At 37.2% G+C, this 19673-nt stretch overlaps 3 protein-coding genes across 10 annotated transcripts; 2 read left to right on the top strand and 1 right to left on the bottom strand.

Annotated features, from left to right (window-relative positions):
- The first annotated feature begins 2926 nt into the window (after nt 1-2926).
- On the top strand, nt 2927-8922 carry EIL3 (ETHYLENE-INSENSITIVE3-like 3). 8 transcript variants are annotated; one of them, XR_016126033.1, is made up of 6 exons: nt 2927-3305; nt 3997-5805; nt 7403-7723; nt 7987-8120; nt 8221-8267; nt 8499-8922. XR_016126033.1 is itself a non-coding variant. In XM_016796638.2 (3 exons), the coding sequence occupies exons 1-2, from the start codon at nt 3271-3273 to the stop codon at nt 5771-5773; spliced, it is 1812 nt and encodes a 603-aa protein (XP_016652124.2). In that variant the 5' UTR covers nt 2927-3270; the 3' UTR covers nt 5774-5805; nt 5998-6312. The 8 variants fall into 8 exon arrangements, 2 of the variants coding, with proteins under 2 accessions (XP_016652124.2, XP_008243598.2); XR_016126032.1 differs by having other exon boundaries at nt 7403-7757; XR_016126037.1 differs by having other exon boundaries at nt 7403-8120; nt 8517-8922.
- Nucleotides 8923-11066: 2144 nt separating this feature from the next.
- On the top strand, nt 11067-13458 carry LOC103341822 (alpha/beta-Hydrolases superfamily protein). The gene is made up of 2 exons (XM_008245377.2): nt 11067-11537; nt 12895-13458. The coding sequence occupies exons 1-2, from the start codon at nt 11189-11191 to the stop codon at nt 13215-13217; spliced, it is 672 nt and encodes a 223-aa protein (XP_008243599.2). The 5' UTR covers nt 11067-11188; the 3' UTR covers nt 13218-13458.
- Nucleotides 13434-19263, bottom strand: EML3 (Emsy N Terminus (ENT)/ plant Tudor-like domains-containing protein). Its single transcript, XM_008245378.2, has 10 exons — nt 18785-19263; nt 17246-17451; nt 17025-17134; nt 16686-16923; nt 16383-16577; nt 16202-16270; nt 14563-14814; nt 14405-14473; nt 14262-14325; nt 13434-13818 (listed from the first exon to the last, which is right to left on the bottom strand). The coding sequence occupies exons 1-10, from the start codon at nt 18810-18812 to the stop codon at nt 13646-13648; spliced, it is 1404 nt and encodes a 467-aa protein (XP_008243600.1). The 5' UTR covers nt 18813-19263; the 3' UTR covers nt 13434-13645.
- Nucleotides 19264-19673: the final 410 nt, after the last annotated feature.

The following is a 19673-nucleotide window of genomic DNA, read 5'->3' as shown; positions in this document are numbered from 1 at the left end:
AAATCTTGTATTATTTAATTATCATTCTTTTAATTGGATAAAATGATTTTTTAATTAAAATTAATTACGTTCTTAGTGTTAGTGATCTCCATCAACTTCATACCCAAAAGCCAAAGCATTATCGAAAATGCATGTCTAAATACTTCGGATCATCCCAAAGAGATTCTAGTATCCACATTGCTTCCATACTTCGGATCATAGCAATTTGGATACATTTGCGCAAATAATATATAAAATATTTGTAGCTTCTATAAAGCTATGATCCCTTTTGTTATGCTTATCGGGTTGGGCTATTTTATGCAACTATTTTTCTCAGTGTCAGTTTTTTTCTTCCCAAAATGTGCATTATATCTTAAATCATGTAAATTATAGTGAAATTTATGGGTCATTTGCATAAAGAACAAAACATAATCCTCATTGACAAAAAAATAAATAGTTATGATATTTAGTCATTTTTGGGTTGTGCGTGATTCTCTTAATATTAATTCAACGTGTTGTTGCGTTTGGTCACTGGAGAAGATTTTACCATATTACATAGTTGCTTTGTACTTTTTTTTGTTTATCAATAAAAACTATAGCTTATTCTATATTAAAAATAATAATAACAATAATACAAATTTATAAATAAACCCAATCATAGACATATATTTATAAAAAAACTCAAACACTATTTAAACATAGAAACACACCCAAAATCAACCCCAAAGTCAACTTTTTGGGTGTGTTTATAAATGGGTTTTGAGTGTGTGTAATGATGGGTTTTGGGTGTGTTTATATGTTTAAATAGTGTTTGGATTTTTTTTATAATTTCAACCCCATTTTGGGTGTTTAGTGAAACTCCCTAATAATAATTCCCTTCGGTTGTAACTGCTACTAAGTTACTTGCGAAAAACTAATGTTTTGATACAAGAAGTTAACCTACGTCTCTTTTTTTTTCTTTTTTTTGGAGCCAAACGATGAGAGTATTGTTAAAGACAAATAATAAGGTTTACATCATTAGCAAGAATATCAAAAATCCACTCAAGCCATAATTCATTCCAAGTACGGATACCGCCAATTCTGGACACAAAGGCCGCAATTTTATGCGATGCTTTGTTACAATTACTAGGAGTAAAAAACACAATGCTCAAATTGCTCCACCAGTTGCTTTATATGTCAAAAATAATGGTTTCCACAGCAATATCAATCTTCCACTCCCCATAAAGCATACGACTAATTTGTAAAGAATCAGATTCAACCTCTAGCTTAGACAAACCACAGTGAACGCAGGCCATCATTGCTTCTCGAATGGCCTCAGCCTCCATCGCCAACGCCGATCCACCCCGCAAGTCGCCCTTGTACGTCTCTGTCGACCAAAACACACGGATATTGTTCAAAGACGTTATTTGCATTTGTTTTATTATTAATATTTTTTAATTGCTGAAGTGGAATAGATTGGAGCTGAAATTAGGCAAGAGTTCAAGCATTAGGAGGACTTTTAGAAGATTAGTCAAATTATTATCAACATAGTGACAGTGATTAAGAAATAAAAAAACGGATTAAGTCAACTAAAAGGACTAATAATTGGAAGAAAAGAAAAGAAAAACTAAAAGGACACTGCTTGTAAGTAATATGAGATTCACAGTTCACTCCAACCATGGCTTTGAGATTGTCATCTCTGATGCAAAGTCCTCCTCTCTTCTTCTTCTCTGTTGACAAATAATAACCAAAGCATGTGACTCCACAAGAATACAAGTGAAGTCTGCATCCAATAACATTTTCAATATGTTTTTACGTGTGTTAAATTGATGCAAAACTATACCTTAAAATTCATTGTACCTAGTATGTCTTTCCGGATGCAAAATACAGATTTAGATACTTTTCATGGTGCAATCAATGGATAAATACATCAAGCTATTGTCGGCAAGCATTCTTTTCTTTTTAAAGTTTTTTATTTTTGGAAATTTTTTTATATAAAAATTAAATAAGTATTTTTAGAATTTGCAACAATTATACCGAACCCAAAAGTTATTTTTGTACTTTCTGTTTGGGTGATGGCAATTTATTTATTTTTAAATAAATAAAAACAGGTGTTGATTTTCCCACTCTTCTTTTGTTCACTTACACTCCTTTTTATTTTTATTTTTAAACTTTTACTAGAACATACAATTTCCAACAAGAGAGTGCAAGTGGACAAAAAATAAGTGGGAATGTACAATTTTCAACAAAGGGAGTGTAAGTGGATAGTGGGAAAATGAGCTCCCATAAAAAAATTACTTAGTTAATGGTTGATATATCTTTGTTTTATAGAGTCCCTCCTATTATTTGATGGATCCGTTACGAGGTCTATTAGACTTTAGACATTGAAATTCAACAATCCGAATCGTCTATTTTTAAGTCTTTATTCAAATATCATCATTGCAAAAAATCACGAAAATTGAAAATATTAAGACTTTTAACAAGAAAATAGACAAACACGAGTTTCAAAATATTATAATTGCATAAATGATCTTTAAGGAAAGACCTAGAAAACTGACCATTCGGAGCATAAAATTACAATAGAAAGTGAGCTATACCAGCGTGTACCTCTAGTGAGCTTATGCAGGTCTTGATATTCTATAAACTCTTTGAAAAATCAAAGCATGTTATTGTCGTGTTGGACCCTTCCATCTTGAGGGAAAAAATGCTACGTTACCCCCCAAAAAAAATACAAAGGGAGAAAGTTATCTTAGCAAACCAAAAGAGGCAGAAAAGTTACGACTTATTCTCACGTATTAGACATTTGACCAAAAAAGAAATATTTCTCACGTATTAAACCCAAACTTTTAATTTATTAATAGAAAAAGGGAAAATAAAACATTAATTAGTGTTTAAAAAATAAAGGAGAGGCCAGTAAAATTAGCAAATTAATCATTCCGTAAACGCGACGCAGGAGATCATGCCTCGGTGTTGGCAACTCAGAGATGTTCTCATCCATTTGTGACACCCTTTGACATGGCCGCCTAGCAATTCGCAATTCGCAACTCGCAAACTCGCATAGAATCACTTTCTCTCTCTTCCTTCAAATTTGCATTGAATTTCCATCCCTTTTGATTCCAAGCAAACCATATTGGGTCTCATTTCCCTTATTTGGATTCACCGTACCATCGCTTATATTGTCAGCTTCTTCACCAAAAGAAGGAGAGAGAGAGAGAGAGAGAGAGAGAGAGAGAGAGAGAATTCACTAACCGAAAATAAGAAAAAAGCCCAGATTTTTAGGGTTTGCAGTCTTTGGATGCAAATTAAGATTAGATGGGTGACGTTGAAGAGATTGGACCTGATATTAGGTAAGAGTTTCGATTTATTTTTTGTGTGTGTAGGTAATAGAGTTTCAAGGTTTTTTTTTTGGGTGTACCCAGTACTTCAATTTTGTTGGGTCTTCTACGAATGATATTTTTTGAGTTTATGGGTCTCTTTGAATTGTTTGTATTTTGGGACAAATTCCGTGTAAACTAAAAGAGTCTGCTTTTTTATTTTTGTTTTTGATCTTCCTTCTTATGAAACTGTTGATCAGAATCTGTTGTATCGTTGCAACTATGGGGAATTGGGCATGTGGTTTTTGTTTATATGCTCTGCATATGAGCTTGTTGATTGTTTATTTTAGTTTCATGTATTGTAATCCAAGTCTTTTAGGAATTGTTAGAGGTCATTATAGAAAGAGATGGTTTCGTTTGAAGGGTTGTTTGGCAGAATATTTGAGAAATATTGGATTTTATTGTTATCTTTTCCCAAGTTTTGTTTGGTTGCTGAGAAAGGGTGGGAGAGAAAAAGAAAAGGAAAAAACTTTTAGTATTTTGTTGTTGGTTGTTTGAGCCAGCATAACAAAAGTGTCCACTTTTACTGAGCCTAATACAATTGATTGGCTTTGACTGCTAAAAATCAATCTTCATTTCGATTTCTTCCCATCAATTCTCAGTGGGTTTTTGCAACTTTACTGAATGGAGCATCCTTTGATTGTTAATGAATGTTGTATGACAGTTCGGATATAGAAGAAGACTTGAGGTGTGAAAATATTGCGGATAAAGATGTCAGTGACGAAGAGATTGAAGCTGAAGAGTTGGAGAAACGAATGTGGAAGGATCGAATCAAACTCAAAAGGCTCAAAGAAAAAGAAAAACAGAAACTTGAAGCTCAACAAGCTGCAGAAAAGCAGAAGCCCAAGCAAACATCTGATCAGGCTCGAAGAAAGAAAATGTCAAGAGCACAAGATGGGATTCTCAAGTATATGTTGAAGCTGATGGAAGTGTGTAAAGCTCGTGGTTTTGTGTATGGTATCATTCCTGAGAAGGGAAAGCCAGTGAGCGGTGCTTCTGATAACATCAGAGCTTGGTGGAAAGAAAAGGTGAAGTTCGATAAGAATGGCCCTGCAGCCATAGCCAAGTATGAGGAGGAGTGTATCGCCATGAGTGATGCGGATAATAGTCGAAATGAGAATTCTCAGAGCATCCTCCAAGATCTACAAGATGCAACTCTTGGTTCTCTATTGTCTTCTTTGATGCAACACTGTGACCCCCCTCAAAGGAAGTATCCATTAGAAAAGGGAAATCCACCACCTTGGTGGCCGACAGGAAATGAAGATTGGTGGCCCAAATTGGGGCTATCCTATGGTCAGAGTCCTCCTTATAAGAAGCCGCACGACTTAAAGAAGATGTGGAAAGTCGGAGTGTTAACAGCTGTGATAAAGCATATGTCACCTGATATTGCAAAGATAAGGAGGCATGTCCGCCAGTCAAAATGCTTACAGGATAAAATGACAGCGAAGGAGAGTGCAATTTGGTTAGGGGTTCTAAGCCGAGAGGAATCCCTCATTCGACAGCCTAGTAGTGATAATGGGACATCTGGCATAACTGAGACGCCACAAAGTAGCCGTGGTGGAAAGCAAGCTGCTGTTAGTAGTAACAGTGACTATGATGTTGATGGTACTGATGATGGGGTAGGGTCTGTTTCATCCAAAGATGATAGGAGGAACCAGCCGATGGATCTAGAGCCATCAAGCAATCTTTGCAATAATACTCTTAATCATGTCCAAGATAAAGAGCAAAGTGAAAAGCAACCAAGGAGAAAAAGGCCCCGTGTCAGAGCAAGCCCTGTTGAACAACTTCCTGCACCATCTCATAATGAGAATATACATCTTGGACCAAGAAATGCTTTGCCTGATATAAACCATACTGATGTACAGATGACTGGATTTCAGGTTCATGACAATCAACAGGAAAATGGTACAATCACAACTTTACGGCCACTGGAGAAGGATCTTGATATCCAAGCACAATTACCAGCATCTGAGTTTAACTACTACTCTGCTGTACCTTCAGACAACGTAATTTCAACACAGGGCATGCATGTGGGTGGAACACCCATGCTTTATCATGGGGTGCAAGATGCTGAGGTGCATCGTGGAGATACATTTAACGTTTATAATCCATCAGCAGAATATCCGCCCAGTCATGACCAGCCGCCGTCTCAGATTGTGATGAATGAACCGCAGATTAGACCAGCAGATGGAGTCCATATACCAACAGTACATAGAAATGGAAGTGAAATTGCTGGAGGAGATTTGCCATATTATGTAAAGGACACATTTCAGAGTGAGCAAGACAGAACTGTTAATGCTAACTTTGGGTCTCCAATTGATAGCCTGTCATTAGATTATGGATTATTCAACAGTCCATTCCACTTTGGAATTGATGGAAGTGGTTCATTAGATGACCTTGAGCTTGAGCTTGAAGAAATGATGGAATACTTTGCAGCATAACTTATTAGATCCTATGTCACATAGCTTAGAATGTAAGTCATGTTTCTGTCTTATATGTTACCTTATTTATAACTTGTGTCCAGATGTTTCTCATCTTGTTAATAACTCATGTTCACAATTTGATCAAGATTCTTATTTCTCAGTGTTTCTCATGCTTCCTTGTTTATAACTTTGTTCAGAATTTGATCAAGATTCTTATTGCTATAAATGTTATTTTCATTTAGGGACTGAAAAAATGTTGCATTCTTTGCCCACCTGGGATAAAGTCCGGTGCTGTGTGTTGGACATATTCTCATCTGGGTTTTATCATTTGTGTATTCCGAGACTAAGTTGTGATTTTAATTTTTTTTGAACTCATAATCTTGCAATCGAAGGGAACAGAATGATGTAATTCTGTGTTGTAGTTTCTTTTCACTTATCTTCAATAAGAACGAAAGCAAAGCGTGGGTTTCATGTAAATGAGTCAATCTGTTAGTCTGGGTATATGACTAAGTTATGATAATTTTCTCATTTCTATGCACAAGATATCTTCTACTAGATATGCTCATACTTTTTATGTCCACTTATCTTGATGCTCGTATTGTATCTGTAACTGGGAATGCTTACTGCATCTGGTTTATTCTTTTTTCAGTTCCATTTGGCAATATGGTCTATCCACAAAATCATTGCTTTTTATATTAGTTCTCATTCACTGTAAGGTAGAAATGGTTTGAACTAGGAGAATTAGAAGATAAGCAGTCATTCGCATGCTAAAACACTCGTCCTTATAGAAAGACATGGTTTCTGAGTTCAGTGGTTTTCCTATAATTAGATATACTATTCTACACTTCAAATTCTGAGACTAGAAAAGTATGCTGGCTAAGAGCTGGCCCAGCCAAAGCAACTTTGAATCAATGAATATATATATCTTGGACGGTTGTACCATTGCTTGATGATTTGAGTTTGGGGTCAGTATGAGTCCAAAACTAAATCCAGGCTGTTGTGATCTGTTGTCATCTCTTACATGAGAATATTTTGGCTCTGCTCATTGATTTAGTCTTTGTATTGTTGTGTGACCAAGAAACCTCAGAGAGGATCAAGATTATTATTGTCCACCCTTAGTAGAATTTTGTGGTATAGTTTTATATTACCTTAATTTTGTGCAGATCTGCCCATTAAAGCTCCATGTTTTACCTTATATGTACCTATAAAAATGATTTTATAGGAGCCATCAAAGTTGGTTGTTTTGGGCCAGTTGTGTAATTGGTGTTGATCCCCTATCTTGGTCCTGAGTGCCAAGTGATTGCAGTTTTTTTTTTCTTTTTTTCTTTTGGGTAAATAAATTTGCAGGTTCTTCAATGCTGCTTTATGCAAATCCAATTATTGCTTCCTTGTGAACCCAATTCAGGCTTTAAATGAAGATCTTGGATTTTGATACTGTTTTGTAGGGCAGGCAGACACAGGAACTATGGTTTCTTTTAACTTCTGTATGATTTGCCTTTATTGTCATTGATGATGAAAGATAATCCCTAAAAATGCCCCAATAACTTGCACAGGCAATGTTATTGTTTTGTTTTGAATTGATGGGAAAAGAGATATCTTTCTTAAAGTTGTGATTTTGACTTTTTCCTATCTATGCCCCTCAATCAGAGTTAATGATTTCATCACTACAAGGGTACAATTGTAATTCAAAGTAGCAGCAGAAAGGCAAATGGTGTCGCGTGGGCCCCACGGGAAATCATTGGACAAATGGCAGTCCTGCCTGAGTCCTGACGCTCTCTGACTCTCCTCCTCTGGCCATGCTGGCAGGCAGCCTCTCCAGACACAGGAGACCAGTCCTTTCCTTAATCGTGCCCTTCGCTCCGATCCGGTCGCGCCACGTGTCCCATACTCTCTCTCTCTCTCTCTCTGTGTGCGGACGCCGCCACCTTCCTTACGAGGATGTCTATGCCTACCTATACGCGTATCCACGTAAGGAAGAACATAAGTATATTTTGCTTAAGGGGTAATTTCGATATTTCACCTACATTTTTTTATAACCAAAATTACATATCAGTCTTCAGCCTCTTCATCTCTTGTATATCAGACAATTTTCGATACCATATATATATTATATATGTAATCAATATTCAAAATGGGGTCTTGTACTCATTGACGAGTCGACGTACACTCTTCCATCATCATCACCTCTCTCTCTCTCTCTCTCTCTCTCTCTCTCTCTCTCTCTCTCTCAGTCTGTGTCCTATTTGTGAGCTGGCTGGTTTCTGGGATCAACAAATCAAAATGGGGCATAAGAAAGCTCTCACAGGGTTTTCAACCTTCATGGTCATTCTAATGGTGGCCTCAATACCATTTGTGCAACCTTCTCGTAAGTCTTCTTCTCCCCTCTCCTCTCTCTTGTCTCTCACATTTTTTGAGCTTCTGATTTAAAGCGATTTTTCCACGCCATTTTCATTTTTCCTTTTCAGGCCTCCAAGTAAGAACATTCAATTTCACAGAAAACACAAACACAAAGGTAACAACTTTTTCCAAAGTTCAAATCTTTTCATTTATTCAAGAACTCCCTTTATATATATATATATATTTCATCTTCTTTGTAGAGGTTTAAGCTTATCCATTCTGTCTTTGTCAACTTACATATGTTTTCTTTTTCTTTTTTTACAGTCCATTATTGAGTTGGTTCTCTGTTTTTTTTTTCTCTGAAAAAGAACCATTTTTCCCCTGTTTTTTTCTTTAATCTGAAAAGGGGCTTCAAATCAACCAGGCTGATAGATTTGGGAATGGAGAAGGAGCTAAGGTTTTCAATGCTGTGGAAGACTCAGCAAGGCAAGTTCCAGCTGGTCCTGACCCTCTTCACCATAACAACAACCCCATTGGTCCTTAAACCCTATCTCTCTCTCTCTCTCTCTCTCTCTCTCTCTGTGAGCTAAGGTTTTAAATGATGGGGTTTTCACCTTTGTATAGACACTACTTTGGGGCTGCTCTGCTTCATAGCTATAGTTATCCAAGATAGTTTTAGTTTTTCTTAATGGCATGACCAAATATTGTTATGTGGTAATGGTCGTATATGGATGTCTTTTCTTCTCTGATGTTCTTCTAATTTTAGCGAATGTAAGTCTCTGGTTAACTTTTCAATTTAACAATCTATCCACCAGCTCTTAACTTTGCCAGTTTTTCTTACTTTCATGTAGAGTCTGTGGTTCTGCCAAATTTGTGTGCGTATGCTTTGAAATTTGAGGCATGTTTTTTCGTTTGCATATAACAACATTTACCGTATACACACCGAAGTCAATTCAGGATGTTGATGATGGTGGGATTGCATATATAAGAACATTCACAATCATGCTATAAAATATAAACTTCAATTTTCCTCTCTAGTTTAGGGAGTCATAAATGTTATAACTTTTTTTTAATTGGTCCATCTTTATTAAAAAACAATATAAAAAATAATTAGCATTAATTAAATGTTTGAAATACTCATTAAACAAAGCAGCATTAAATTACAGGGAGCTACTATGAGTTCTTTCTCTCTTATCAGATTTAGGAGCTTCTTGAGGTCTCCCTATTTTAGGAGATGGATAGGAAACATGGTTATTTTTTCAATTCCTCCTTAAGGAGCCCATTGTGGATTCTCTACCAATATTTACTTCACTGTATTTATTATTTATTTATTTACTGGGTTGAAATATACAACGTTTCATTGGAGCCCAACTATAAAGAAGGGCCAAAGGCTAAGCCTGGGCTTTGGCCTACCTTGCAAGACTCAAATATCCGGTCAGAGACCAGCACCAGACCAAACTATGTCTTCCCGTATCGAGTTATTCTATAGTGGGCCTTATTAGGGCTCTTAGATGAAGTTTTATTCTCTAACCATTGGATTAAATTAATTAATTTGATTCAACGACTAACCAACTACACCCAATAGTTTTTTGACCCAGCTGCCTAAAAGTCTTATTTACTCTAGAGCAAGTCCACCACAAGGCCTTTTGCCCGAGCATGATAGGGCCTAGGCCCGCAAACAGCTCCAACTCGCAAGGGCAAGGCATGGGACCCACCAACCCAGGCAAGTCCAGCCCGTGTTGCTGCCTGGGCAAAGTGACGCAATCTGACGTCATAATGACATAAGCAACCAATTTAAATAACAAAAAATTGAAAAAAAAAACTAAAAAATTCAGAATTTTTATTATTATAAATACATAGCCATATTCTTTACTTCCCACACCAAAATTCTATACAAATTTATCTCCTCATATCTCATGTGAATAGTAATTGTTCATAGGAGTGGAAACAAAATTGCAAGGGCTGTCACTATTCATGTGAGTAGTGACATCCCTTGCCTCGCCCTTGCCCATAAGAGTGGAAGTGCTCTTAATGAAGGGGAGTTTATCTATTGTCATCATCTTGAGGAGTCACATGCCACTCATATATGTATGCTAATTTTCTGTACATTGGTCTCAAAGGTTACTTTAGCAAAATTGATGAGATTACTATAGATAGGTAGGTAGGTCGACTTAACAAGAAATTAAAAGCAAAAAATGGTTCTCGAACAAGAAAAAGAAGAAGAAACCAAGTCATCCATGAAGTATATGCCTTTGCTATTGAGAAGCAGAAGGCACCCCAGCTGGTTCATAATATTAAGCATTTGCTTGGGTGATTGCAAGTTGTTATTTTCTCTTACAGCTGATGGACTACACATGCTTTGTAAAATTTCATTCAAATTCTATGTTTTAAGCAAACTTCCATCAGTGTTTCCACCAATGTCTCTTTAAATTCAAACCACCAATATTTTCATCATCACCAATATTGTCTTCCTTAACTGCTACAGTCGTTTCTCAAGCGACGTGCTTTGAGGTACTCTTGGACTCAACTTCATATGCATACTCTGTTGTCGTGCTACTTGCTAACCATTAGGCTCGTACAACTCTCAAGTTCTCATATCCTATTTTACATCATAAATCAAGAAAAGCAAAATATAAAATAAACACCCGTACAATGTTAATCTTATTCATATTTTTAGAGATAACTAAAACGAAGTTTAAAAGACGTGTTGTAAATGAGGTAAGTACTCAAATATTTTATAGTGACAACAACTAATGATCATTTGGTTTAATGACACGTAGTTTTCACATCGATAAAAGAGATTATGAAATCAAATTTTAAACCGCAATCACGGATAAAAGATAAAGAAATGGATCCACCAAAGATGGTATGCTCCATGAGAAACAGGGTCATTGAGTTAGTTTAAGCCCAAAAAAGAAAAAAAGAATGCATATCCCAATTCCATGTGTAGGACCAGTTTTCTCATTCACAAAACAAACACTCGCTAGCCCAACAACTTCCATTCGGTGTTGTCCAACCAACCTCAGCATCTCCATTTTTCTCAAAAATTGCCATTTTCTTGATCCCAGTTGCTTTCTTGCTCGTTGTTTATCTCTGATGTCAAACTGTACGGTCGAGACCTGCACAGTTGAGACCAGTGATGGAGTCAAACTCAGCACAAGGCTCTTCAAACCAAGAGAAGAGATCAACAAGGGCAACCCTGTAGTGGTTCTGGTGCACCCATACTCAGTCTTGGGTGGTTGCCAAGGCCTATTGAGAGGTATAGCAGCTGGGTTGGCAGATAGAGGCTACAAAGCTGTGACCTTTGACATGAGAGGGGTTGGGAGGTCAACAGGGAGGGCTTCTCTTACTGGGTTTGCAGAAATCAAGGATGTGATTGCTGTGTGCAAATGGGTCTGTGAGAATCTCTCTGCTGACAGGATTTTGTTGGTGGGTTCTTCTGCAGGTATAATATTTTTCATGTGTGGAATATTTTTCTGCAATTTTTCTTGGATTAAGCCTGATAGTGTAGAAACAAAGGACGTATTTTTATGTGGGTAGTCACTAGAGTACTTGTTTATTGGTTTAGGTGGATTGTTTTCTGGATCTGTGAATTATGTATTAGTTTGTGGTAGTTAGTAGATTGCTTCTTTGATTGGTTTGGTGAATGAATTTGTGGATCTATAATTTGCGTATTAGTTTGTAGAAGTGATCAGTTTAGATAACAATTTGTTACTTTTATTCTTTGTCTGCATCAGACTGCTAACTAAAGCATCTGCGAAAATTTATAGTATGCTTTGGATTTCAAGGAAAATTGATTATTTTGAGGTTAAATTTAATTTGGTAATGCTAATTATCTCATACTTTGTGGAATATCCTGACTTTGGAGTATTCCCGACTTTTGTGTTGTTGATCGTATTGGCCTTTAATCATTCAAAAGTTGTGATTTTGATCATATTCAAATTGAAAATAAGTGTGAGGAAGAGGGTTTTCTGCAGTGCAACTATGACGGGTCTTCTCTCTAGGTCGCAGATCAACACTAGAATTACAAGTGGCATTTGTTGAGCTAGGGGGAAAATGGAATTCAAGTTATGCATAACTTTACGAAAGAAAAGCTATGTAGTCTGCCCGTAAGTCTTTACCCAAGTAGCATGGGGTGGGATGAAGGATATGTCTTAGGTTTGGCTGGCTACCACATAATTGGCTGAGAAATGGACATAACAAGTATTGCTGCATACAAATGCCTGCTACTATGATAAGCTTGTATGGATGCAGAACCTATAATATTTTTACAAGCAATGGCTGGGTGAAAATGATGAAGTATAGATAATTTTTGAATAATATCATCTTTTTATTACAGCCTCTGAATCCTGCACCTTCTGTTACATTAGCTTTCTGTTGCTTGTTCTGAATTGCAATGATTTTGTTTTTGATGTGTTGGTTATACCCTCCAGTATCGGCAATATGAAAGCTCATTGATAGGATGACACAAGTAAAATCACAAGATAAAACAGTTGTAATGAGAAATGGATAGATTTTCAGCAAAGTTTATGGTGCTCAAACTTTATCACTCTTTTGCATGATTTAGGATCTTTCTGGTGTGGACTGCATGTGGGGTGTTGTAGACATGGCTGGGCAAATATAAGATGTTATTTGTACTTCAGCTCAAAATGGGTGATATATAGCGTGGTCTATCTGTTAGCTTTGTGATCAGCAGCATTTTCTGTTACAGCAATGCTTTTTCATTAAAAGCAAAGCATTAAACAGTGTAGGGTAGACTAATTTCCTCCGATTTTTAAAATTTCTCCTATGTTATTTTGTAGGTGCCCCAATTGCAGGCTCTGCAGTAGATCAGATTGAACAAGTTGTGGGTTATGTTAGTCTGGGGTATCCTTTCGGCATGATTGCCTCAATACTTTTTGGGAGACACCACAAAGCCGTACTACAATCTCCAAAACCAAAATTTTTCATAATGGGGACTAAGGATGGGTTCACAAGTGTTCAGCAGCTCAAGAACAAGCTAAGTTCAGCAGCCGGGCGCGTCGAAACACACCTGATTGAAGGAGTAAGCCACTTCCAAATGGAAGGCCCTGCTTATGACGCACAGATGGTGAATCTTATCCTTGAATTTATTGCATCATTGTAGATAGTCAACCATTTGTAATGGGGTTGTGTTCTGAGTCAGAACTGATCAGATTCCCTTGTTAGCTCTCTCCTCTGCTGTTGTATGTATAATAGGCTAACTTGTTATCGTGTGTAATTTGCAGGAGCTTAGTTGGTTTGCATACTCTGTGCCATCACAGTGTAAAATTAAGCTGCTGTCTCAGTTAATTTGGCATAGCCACACAATGAGACACACAGAGAAAGCATCGTTAAATCAATCTTTACATGGTCAAGTGTTATTCAGTACAACCCCCGAAAAAAGTTACAGCAAACATAATCTCAACTTAAAGTTAAACTAAAAATGAAACGAAACCTAAAGCATACTAAGCATCCACTTAGCTGGTGATCAAATCAGAATATGGCACAACACTACAAACAGAGATATAAATCGATGTTAAAAGTCTCCAAATATCATATGTCATCGCCCTCAAAACGTTGATCGTCCGATGCAATTCTACCCTCTCTTGTCATTTTATTACCATTTGCACCATCAACTGCCCGACCTTCGGCCATTTCATCATACTGCCGTTTTCTCCATCCTCGATCTTGGTCTATTGGTTGTCTTTGAGAGAATGTATGTTCATCTGTTTTGAAGCCAAAAAAAGGAAGAAAAATGGTACACCGGTCATCAACAAAACTTAATAAGACCTTGCGCAGCTGTGCTGCCTCACAGATACATTCACTGCAATAATAACTAATACATCCATTGTAATTTGGGGGATGAAGGTAACATGGCAGCATTCATGGATCCCACCTCACTAATGTTAACACAAGATGGGCTTTAAAATTAACCTTCCTGATGTTAACATGGATAAAGTTTAGTAACTGATTGGTAACTCGATGGGACAAATTTTAGGCACCCATTTTGGGGAGGCCTTAATTAAAAAGATTACAAATGAATTTAATTGAAAAGTTGTACAGAGCAAGTACCGGTCAAATCTGACTAACCAAGACTAAAGATACAACATAAGATAGTGGAGCTTTATTATGTATTATAGAACATGGGTTATATGTAATTAGTTATTACCACTTTCACCGTCAGATGCATCTTCAAGTCTTGCAATTGCATCAACCAGTGCCTGTTCATGCTCCTGCATTTTAAAGAACACATTACAATACCAGAAATAAAAGCACCATGCAAATAGAGCGCAAAACATGCTTGGTTCTTACTTTGAGAACTTTCTTGGCCTTCTCGATCTCCATGGGATCAGGATGGCTTGCTCCAAAAACCTTTTCAACCTGTAGTTTCAAGCAAATATGGAAAACAAGTGACCACCAGCTGATTGGAGGAAATGGGGGAAAAAAAAACTAAATAATTTTCCTTATACCTCTTTAATCAAAGAATCTGTATGAAGTATTTCAATATCGCTCATTGCCTTCCTGCCAATGCCATTTTGTTGTGGAGGCAAATCCTTCTTGGACTGACCCTTTGCGGCCCCTCTGCCTCTTCCTGCACCTGAAACTGCACCACCACGTGCTGTGGACTTTTTTATCCCTCGGCCAGGTCCAGGTCCAGGTCGACCACCTCTACGAGAAATCCCAGGATCATCACCTTCCCACCGAATATCTTCAGGAGATATCTACCATTAGAAGGTAAAAAACAATTAGCAACAAGAGTTTGGGAAACGAGCTCAGAACACAAAACACAAACAGAAGCTGATGGACCACAACCCCCATTGCACTATCAGTCGATTGTTAATCAAAGTATTAGAAGCTTTTAGAACACAGATATTGATCCTGTAACAATTATCTCTCAGTTGCTTTCCCCTTTGGATCTAGGAAGAGATCAAACTAAACAAGTCCTTCTGCCATAGTGACAACAGCAAAAAGAAATTCCAGGCATGGAAGTAAGCCAGCCATATAATTTACTTTTCAATAACTTAATCATGTCTCTTTGTACACTTCAACCCATTCCCCCACAAATTTCAATATCTTGTTCAATGATGGCCTTTTGTGTCCAGCCATCTTAAAAAGAAATAATAGCTACAGACGGATGCAAAATAATATGCTCAAACACATTATTGTGACAGTGATGCAAAATTGATTATTCAAATCTGTCATCCAATTGTGTATTCACCAGTGTACCCAAGTTGATACGATGTGCACCATTTGTATTAATGGTTCCTGTTATCATATGTAGATATGTGCGTGTGCGTGTGCGAGTGTGTCTTGTACATTTTCAAGTCATGGGAGGGGGGAGGGCAAGGTCAACCCTTTCCATGAGCATTGGGAAGTGCTCTATCACTGTAAGTAGAAGCCCCCACAGTTCCATTATCATATTTTAAAAAATAATCATAACAATAATAATAAACATAAAAATAAAAAAATAACACTGCTCAGTATCAATAAGCAAGATTTTATTATATGAATTGTTTTATGCAGATAATGAGGTAACTTAAAATCAATCTGCATTATGAGCTCTATTATCAATAAAATGATTCAGTAAACGAAAAACATAACATAGAATGCATAGAATGCCAATTTAAGTTCCATTCATCTTAATAACACAGACAAGTCATAGCATAATGTCACCAGTTCTGCTGACCAAGCCTAGCAGATGTCCGCTTTTATTTATATACTAGATGCATTTTTTTGGTTACTTAGAAACCTATTACATTAAAAGTAATTGCAAAAACAAACACAAAAGCGAGGTGACCCCAAATTCTAATAACAGTGTAAATCATTTGGTTTTCTTTTTCTTCAGCCAATGATATTTGGGGGAGAGGGGAGGGAGGGAGGGAGGAGGGAGAAGAGAAGGGGGGCTCAAACTCGGACGTCAGGTGTAGGGGATAAGTGCTTTTAACCACTACAAATACAAAGCTTACAAGTGCCCCAGCAAAAATAAAATAAAATAAAACTTTGACTTTTTAAATTTTCATATCTAGTTATTTATGAGACGTAGACTATACTTTGTAAACGAAGAGGGTTAAAAGCCTACAGAAAAAAAATAGAATATGTAGCACTTACCTCTTTTAGATTGACCCATTCCCATGTCTCATCCACTGTATTAATATCATAAACCAGAGCGTGTCGGCCCTGTCAACATTTGCCAATTATAAGGATTAGTATTGGAGTTATGTGTGGTCAAAAATGCTAATTACTAAGGCTTACTCATGTTTAGATGAACTCAGTCAACACAAGAGCATACCTCAACGTGGTTGTAATCAGTTATAACAGCCTCATAGAAGTGGTTGTCTTCAGGCCACCTTGTCCAAACTTTTCTTCCTATTAATGGATCATAAGTTGCTCCCTCAGCAGGCTCACTTGCCACAAAGGCACCAGAAGAGCCTCGATTAGCGGCTTGGGGCCTTCCAGTAATACTTGTGGAAGGGTACTGAGAGGACTTCATAAGCAGGCAACATATTCCATTAAAAAAAGAACAGAAAATAATAAGTCCAAGAATAATAATATCATACCAAAATTTTCTTAACCCATTATTATTTCAACTTACTGATTTTGGCTTCTTGGTCCGACCTCCGGGAGGAGGACCTCGTCTCAAGGCTGATGAGGACGGTTGCATGGATGGAGGCAGTGCAGGGGATGGAGCACCAAGCGATAAGGAAGCTACAGACTGCGATGTTTTCTGTTTCTTGCGTGATGCTGAAACAGTTGGACTAGGTAGGGGGTCATGAACAGGCTGAGCAGCAGTAAGTGTGCCAGGTTGAAGCCCACTTGTTTTTCTCCATTCCCTAACAGTATATAATATTACATTTCTCATTAAAAAATGCAGAACCAACCAAATGTAACACATATTTGCAGCTCAGAGCAGCATGCCATAATATATTCAGACCTTATCCTCCGGATCATGTCATCAGCATTGACCCTGGACAAAAGTTCTCTGTGTTCTTCATCAGATACTCTCAGCTCCTTTCTAAGTTCCGTAATTAAACTTTCCTTATCCTGAAAATTATGTAAGATGACAGGCTTTCAGACCTAACCTAACACAATTCATACTTGGATTTAAAGGAAGAGGGGAAGGAAAAACAGCGAATAACAAAATCAAACAGCTACCCAGGTGATGGCATCAGATTGAGCTTTAAAAGCCCGCAGGACTGAGCAGTATGCTTCTTGCTCAATGTGGTGGATTTGGGTTTCCATGTCACCATGCATCCTAGGTAATGAAGCAGAACCCACAGCTGCAGATCTTCCATTCCCAGAAGATCGGCCTCCCCTTTGAAATCTATTTTGATGAGAGGGCGGAAGGTCATCATCTGTACCTGCAAATGTTTCAGATAATAAGGAACTGTTATTCCAGCTTCAGTGACCGGTCCCTTAAACATAGCAAGAACATTCCCACGGAAAAGCAATAAATCCTTTTCATTTTTCAAGGACTTTTCCCCACCAATGGCCACCTTTTTCAATTACATACATGCCAATAATAAATACATGCAAAATATAATAGCAGTCTACTTCTTGCATCTGTGCCTAACAAAGCAGGCATAAATAATCTCTATAGAGAACTAAGGAATCTTATATTCCAGACGAACAATGCTAAGAATGAGGTCCTTCCTCAAATGTATAGGGACACTAGCATATAAAATGCAGATGAAATCAACCTTTTCAGACAATACAGAAGATGAATTCTAAAAGCATGCACAGTCCACTCAAACGTTGGTTTAGCATCTACAAGCAGTATTAACATTAAATAAACAAGAAAAAAGAAAAAGAAAGACATTCAGTAGAATAAGTTTCATGCCCAAAATGCATCTCTGACTATTCCTACACTAAACTAAAGCATCCTTTGGTTAAACTACTATAAGCCATAGCTTTTATCCTTAATTGCCAACTTTTCTGAATCACTAAAGCTAAACCAACAAGAAGCACACATAATATGACCAATATAACAAAACTCTTAATGGTGTTCTGTTTCTCGTTTTCACACACCAACAACCCAATCCTACATAGTGAGCATGGCCAGAATAGGAATAGAAGGACCTGAATGCCATTGACCACATTCCACATAGGAGTGACTTTAACGGACTGAAACTGATACAATGCTAAGCACTAACCATTAAAGTATTTATCTTTGGGGTCCTCACCCACTGCCAATGCGATATTGAAAGTTAAACACTAATGCAAGACCAATTCATAGACGGGAAGAATGGAAGAATGGGGATTTCCAAAATGGGAGTCATTCTCCACAACATACACAATTACTTGTTGTGGGGGAGAACCTGAACCTATTAGATAGTGGTTCCAGACCAACTTATAAGAATGCACATAAAAACAAAGCAGAAAGAAAAAAAATTCATATTAACTCGGAGCACAAGCTGGGTACACTACATTACAATTGACTACCAATAAAGCCATCAACTTCTCATTGAATTCAACCTCAAAATTCAAGGCAATCCCATAAAAATCAGTAATTGAACAGCAAAAAAGGAACGGCCAGAGCAGTAATTAAACCCAAATTCTATCACATCCAACATAAATTCAAGAATTTGAGCTCAAAAATGACTCTGACAACCAATAAAATACACAATGGAATAACAAAAGAGCATAAAAATTAACACAAAATAAAAATAAAAAAGGAAATTCAGCTTAGCTCACCACTGCTATCCGAGAGCTCGTAGTCCATGACTGCCCCTCAAAACCAAGACTTTCGCTAAACCCTAGCAAACCCACGTAGAATTTCACTCAGACCCGTCAAAATTCAATCAATTTCGTCGAGAACTTGAAATGGTAGCCCACTGGTACCGTCAGAAACAGGTCAATTCGCCAATTATGGATCCAATTCAGGCACAGTACCGCCCCATAAGCTCAAAGAAGTTGAATTTGAGGTTCAAATAGTGATGGAGAAGGCGATCGATTGGTGTCAATGGTAGCGGATTGGGGATTGGAATACTTCTTCTAATTGTGGGCGTAATTAGAATTTCGAAAAGTTTTGGGCTGAAAAGAGTGGGGATTGGAGTGTGAATTTGAAGAAATTGGATTTGAGCAGAGAGATTGGACATTGAACATTGGAGAGAGGTCGGGAGGGAAGTCGCGGACTTCAAACTAGTTTTTGTGGCGCCCTAATGTTTTCAGTTAATGATTCAGTTTGAGTTCCGTGTTTCCTATTGGCTGATGGCTTCGGAAATTTCATGTTTTTTTTAATGAAAAGGAAATGTTTTGTGTATTCTTCTTTTTCTTTCTTTTTTTTCCTTCAGAATATTGTGTTTTTTTTTTATAAATTACATTTAATATATATATATGCGATAGTCTAAATTAAAAAGGATTGGGAGTTTGTCATGCACACTATATCAAGGTGTCATGTGGCGAGACCACTACCGTTGTTCTCCAGTTGCAAGTGTACACAATTGCCAAAAGTAAACTTAAATTAAGGGGGTGTATTTAATTAAGATTATAAAGCGTTTAAAAAGATTTTAAACATTCGGATGTATTTAATTTGGATTTATACCAACTTTAAAAGAGGTTTTATAAGTCTGGGTGTATTTAA

Source organism: Prunus mume, linkage group LG1 (assembly GCF_029339155.1).
Source record: "Prunus mume cultivar Tortuosa linkage group LG1, ASM2933915v1, whole genome shotgun sequence".
NCBI lineage: Eukaryota > Viridiplantae > Streptophyta > Magnoliopsida > Rosales > Rosaceae > Prunus > Prunus mume.
Note: the sequence above shows the minus strand (reverse complement) of the source record. Positions and strands in the feature narration are given on the sequence as shown.

Coding starts and splice junctions, on each gene's coding strand:
- EIL3 (XM_016796638.2), top strand. CDS start 3,271: ATGGGTGACGTTGAAGAGATTGGACCTGATATTAG. Junction 3,306..3,996: donor GAGATTGGACCTGATATTAG/GTAAGAGTTTCG, acceptor GTTGTATGACAG/TTCGGATATAGAAGAAGACT.
- LOC103341822 (XM_008245377.2), top strand. CDS start 11,189: ATGTCAAACTGTACGGTCGAGACCTGCACAGTTGAGACCAGTGATGGA. Junction 11,538..12,894: donor GTTGGTGGGTTCTTCTGCAG/GTATAATATTTT, acceptor GTTATTTTGTAG/GTGCCCCAATTGCAGGCTCT.
- EML3 (XM_008245378.2), bottom strand. CDS start 18,812: ATGGACTACGAGCTCTCGGATAGCAGTG. Junction 17,452..18,784: donor CGAGCTCTCGGATAGCAGTG/GTGAGCTAAGCT, acceptor AAACATTTGCAG/GTACAGATGATGACCTTCCG. Junction 14,474..14,562: donor CAGATTCTTTGATTAAAGAG/GTATAAGGAAAA, acceptor TTGAAACTACAG/GTTGAAAAGGTTTTTGGAGC.